Raw genomic sequence first — 4,875 nt, forward strand, 5'->3', positions numbered from 1 at the left:
TCCAAAATATTCAAATTTGACATTTACAGGGTTGTAGACATTAAAACTACGATAAATCTGATGATATCGAAGGTCAAAGTTGGTTATAAAGAAACAAGTGGAGCTCAGAAATCGTCACAATTGGCAAAAAATAGTCTTAGATGATTCAAACTTTGTCCAAAATGTAAAAAAAATAAATTAGTATTTAAAATAGCAAGGAAATATATAAAAAAAATCATTCAGAATGTGTCCAAAATTATATATAAAAAACTTTAAATGACTCAACATCAGTCCAAAATGCTAGAAAAAAAATCGTGCAGAAAAAAAATTAAAGAGTTAATTATATACTTCAAGATAACTCAGAAGTTTGTCCAAAATTATAGAGAAAAAAAAAAACTCCAGTGTCAGGTTCTAGCAGAACCCAGATGTGTTCTTCCTCCTAAATGTCATGTGTCTATCTGCTGCACTGATGAAGTTCTGAGGCTCAGAAATGATGGAAAAAGTCCATTAAAGTGATCAATCTGGACCCTCCTCTATGGACTTCAAAGTTCTGGAACTCTGGTCAGTAGATGAAGGTTCTGCAGACACAGAACCAGCTGGTTCTGGGGTAACTTTGTTCAGGTTTCACTGGTTCTACGTAGAACACGTTTCTCACCAGAATGGCTCTGAAGACGGTGGAACTGATGCCGTCTGCCACCTCGAACTCTCCCTTCTCGTTGGGCCGGGTGAAGTTGTTTTCCCGTCCGGAACCGAACATCCTGGTGAGGGAAAGACAGAATGTTTCATCATTACTGAGACGCACGTTGAAGCGTGTCGATGAATCGCTCCAGTCGTCGGGCTCAGCATCAGTCAAGCTGCGAGTTTCCGGCGCCGGCAGATGGTCGGTGCAGCGAGAGGTCAAACAGAAACATCCAGCTTTACCAAAGCCGAACGGGAAATATAAAAATATACATGTGGCACCAGCTGATCCCTCAGCCAGCGTCAACACAACAACAGTCTGACATCTGAGTCTGTGCGTTCACTCCTTCCTGTTTACACGTCTGCTGTTCTGGACGTGAAACTTCTTATACATCCAGATGAAACTGGATCCTGCAGCTGAGAGATCCGATCCTGAAGCCACTTACACACATTCTGCAGCTATTTTTGAGCTGCTAAACGTTGTTACCGGGAGACATCTGACTGCGTTATCGATTCTAACTTCTCGAGCCAAAGCCGACCAGAGATCAGAGCTTCAGCGGACAACAGAGGAGAACCGAGTGTTTGAAGTTTGAGAGTTCGGAGACAACGACACAAGACGACCAGAAGTCTCCGTTTTACCGACGTTTGATACCTTCAGGACACGGCCCGCTCTGTGGAAAAGTACTTCAGACGCACAATAAATAAGTTATGAGGCTTAAAAATGCAGGAAAAAGCAGCACGGATTAGAGTTTGCTAAATTTAAACCCGTCGGAGTGGCGGACTTCGACGGCCTGGAGCTGCAGCCTGAGAGGAGTCCAAACTGAAACTAAAACGCCAAAGTTGTTTCTACATCAGAGTTAGAATACAGCCAAATTAAAAACGTGAAGATGATCCTGGTGTCAAATGTAGGTTAAAAAAACTAGACCTGTTAGTAAAAATGACTCAAAATTTGCCTGAAAAATACGTAAAAATCGTCCAAACTGACTCAAAAATGAGTTTTTAGGTAAAAACGAGACCTTTCATTTGCTGTAACTCGTCCTGACTTAAAAAATGTCCAAAATTATTCCGAAATACAGTAAAAATGACTCGAAAGTTGTCAAAAAATACACACAAATTACGCCAAATTACAAATTACTGTCAAAGATTCATAGAAATTTGATCAAAACGACTTTAAACTGACTCAGATTTGTTTTTAGATAAAAATGAGACCTTTCTAGAAGATGATCCTGGAATTAGACGTGTGTAAAAACGCTCCTTCCACCATCACACATGCTGATATGAGCCTGGAAAGTTTACCCAGAATGCACTTTGTAAAGTTTTCTCTGGTGAATGATCAGAAACCAGAACCACATCCAGGGTACCGATGATTGTTTCTATGACTCTATGTCTTGCTTTGGGCATCAAAATAGCTCAGAAATGGTTAAAAAGGGATTTAAAAATGATCCAAAATTACAAAAATATTGCTCAGAATGACACAAAAATGATCCAAAATGACTCAAAAATGGCGAGAAAGAATAAAAAATTGTACAATTTGACCACAAATTGGTTCAGAATGACTAAAAATTATACGAAAACGCTGCTGAACAGAAACCAGTGTTCAGACTGTGACTCCTGGATGGATGTAAAACTGATTTTTCTTCAAGGACCTGGAGCTCTGGAACACTCCCAGTATGAATGTGGACCTGTACGTGGTTTCTCTGGACCCTTACCTGCCCAGCATGGTGTTGGGTTGAGCCGTGAAGATAGCAGGATCCACCACGAATCTGGTGTTGTCCACGATGAGCGTGACCCGCTCCCCCAGCCTCAGCGCCCCCCGGTGGCCCTCCTTGCTGCTGAGGTCGTAGACGTAGATCATGTCGCAGGAACCCGGGACCAGCGCTTTGGGGTGGTGCTCGGCTCCGGGAGGACCCAGGGACCGGGGCACGTGGGCCCCGATCAGGGCGCCTCCCACGTGGGCGTAAGGAAGAGAGACCCTGGGGGGACGAGGGCTGGATGACCTGGAGGACGAACCTCCGTCTCCACGTTCACGGTCTGAGAGAGGACGATGCACAAACACAAATAAACAAATAAACAACAACACAAACGCTGACTTCTAAACCGGCTAATGATCCCAGAGGTCTCAGTTTCTGTCCGTTTGTTATTTAGGACCCAAAACTAGAATATTTTTGGCTAAATTTTAAGGAATTTTCATGTTTTCAGACGAGAAATTTTTGTATTTCCACCCTCAAATAAACCTCAAAGTCATTTTAAAGGTTCAATATCTCCAGAAATAAAACTCCAACAGTCATGAGATGTGGTGAGGACTCAGACAGAAGAGTTTATATCAGATCAGGATGATTGAATGGATCCAGCAGAGGACACAGTTTGAATTATTGGACCTTAAGAATGGAAAAAAACTGGCTAAATTCCCAACCAGGCTGGTATTGATGGTACTCTACTGGTCTCTACCATGACATATCTATGGATGGATCCATGGTTCTACTAGAATCCAGTCTCTGGTCACATTTCACCAACTGTTGAGGCTCTAACATCAGTGGAACCTGATGTGTGTCCAAAAATGACACAAAAATGTCCCGAGTTGTCCAAAAATTGACAGTAAATGATCCAAAATGTGTCCAATACTGACATAAAATTGTCTTAAACAATGCAAAATTGTCAAAAATGACTAAAAATTGGCCCAAAATTACTTAAATTTTGACCAAAAGTACTCAAAACGATCCAAAATGACTCCAAAAATGACACAAACCATAACCCTAAACCTAAATTTGTCCAAAAATTAAAATTAAATTATCCAAACTTAGTTCAAAACGGACAAAAATTTCAGCAAGCAACTTAAAACTGTTTAAATTACTAAAAATTGGCTCAAAAAAACTTACATTTTGTCCTAAAGTACTGAAAATGATTCAAAAATGTCCTGAATTAGTCCAGAAATGACCTCAGTTGTTCAAAAATGGACAGAAAATGACCCAAAATTGTCCAAAACTGACATAAAATTGTTCAAAATTCCTAAAAATTGTCCTTATTGACAATAATGAATAATTATCGGCTCTTAATAATGGAGAAAAAAAGGACTAAACCTCCATCCAGGCTGGTGTTGATCCATAAAGCTCCTGTCAGTGTCTATCTATGGATGGATCCATGGTTCTACTAGAATCCAGTCTCTGGTCACATTTCACCAGCTGTTGTTGTCTAACATCAGCAGAACCTGATGTGGTGAAGTTGGACCAGACCAGGTTCCAGGTTTTAGATGTTCAGACTAAATGTGGATCATTGGTAGGAACCAGAACCTGGAGGTCACAGGTTCTAGATGTTAGAAGCTGCTTCATGTTTATTCAACAGCACATGAAGCTGATCACATCCAGATGTCGACACTTGGAGGAACTTTCTGAGGATCAACACCAGCCTGGATTGAAGCTTTAGTAAATGAATAATGGTTTATTTGTTTATTAACGTCTTCTGACCGTGCTGTCGAGTCGGAGACGTGACGTTGCGGATGCAGGGCGTCAGCTGACTCTCTGATCTCTCGTGGGAGGAGTCACGCGACCGATCGCTGGAGCGCCGCCGCTGTTCCCGGTAATGTTCTCCTCCTCCTCGTTCTCCACGTTCTCCTCGTTCTCCTCCTCGTTCTCTCGCCCCGCCGACAGCACCGGTACCGGTACCGGCACCGTACAGGCTCATGGTCTGGACCTGCTGCTGCTGCTGGTGGCTGCAGTCCAACGCTGGCAAACCACACGGTTCACTGACGGACACACAGAGAGAGAGAGAACACACACAGGGTGAATTACAATGCTGAGAAACTTTATTTATAAAGCAGAGTTTACGAAGCGCTGCACAGACGGGACGAAAAATAAAAGGAGGAAGAGCATCCAACAACAGAAAGCGGGTTGGCAGAAATAGAGCTAAAGGTGGTGAAAGATTTACTAAATGATAAAATAATAAAAAAAAATAAATACATTTAAGTAAGAGAAAAAAGAACAAGTGGAATAAAAGAGACGTTAAACCCATAAAGACAAGGCTGGAAATAATTATATTAGCAGCAAAAAAAATATATGTAAATAAATATGTAGTTGTTATTATATTTTAAGGTGCAAAAAGGAAAAAAGAACAATAAAATGAATAAAATGTAAAACAAACAAATAATAATAATAATAATAACAATAAATAAATAAAATAAATGTAGACCATAAAAATAAAAAATTAAAAAAAATTTAAAATGTA

At 40.7% G+C, this 4,875-nt stretch overlaps 1 protein-coding gene across 2 annotated transcripts in view; it reads right to left on the minus strand.

Annotated features, from left to right (window-relative positions):
* The window catches only part of LOC103356158 (BTB/POZ domain-containing protein 10), a 27,614-nt gene that overhangs the window by 11,214 nt on the left and 11,525 nt on the right, over positions 1-4,875 (minus strand). For both annotated transcript variants that reach the window (XM_008280226.1, XM_008280227.1), the window contains exons 2-4: positions 4,119-4,396; positions 2,367-2,688; positions 635-737 (exon numbers count right to left, since the gene is read on the minus strand). In XM_008280226.1, the coding sequence (XP_008278448.1) occupies positions 635-737; positions 2,367-2,688; positions 4,119-4,335 (642 nt within the window). In that variant the 5' untranslated portion in view covers positions 4,336-4,396. The remainder of the gene's footprint in view (positions 1-634; positions 738-2,366; positions 2,689-4,118; positions 4,397-4,875) is intronic.

Source organism: Stegastes partitus, unplaced genomic scaffold (assembly GCF_000690725.1).
Source record: "Stegastes partitus isolate 25-593 unplaced genomic scaffold, Stegastes_partitus-1.0.2 Scaffold188, whole genome shotgun sequence".
In the NCBI taxonomy this organism is placed as follows: Eukaryota; Metazoa; Chordata; class Actinopteri; family Pomacentridae; genus Stegastes; species Stegastes partitus.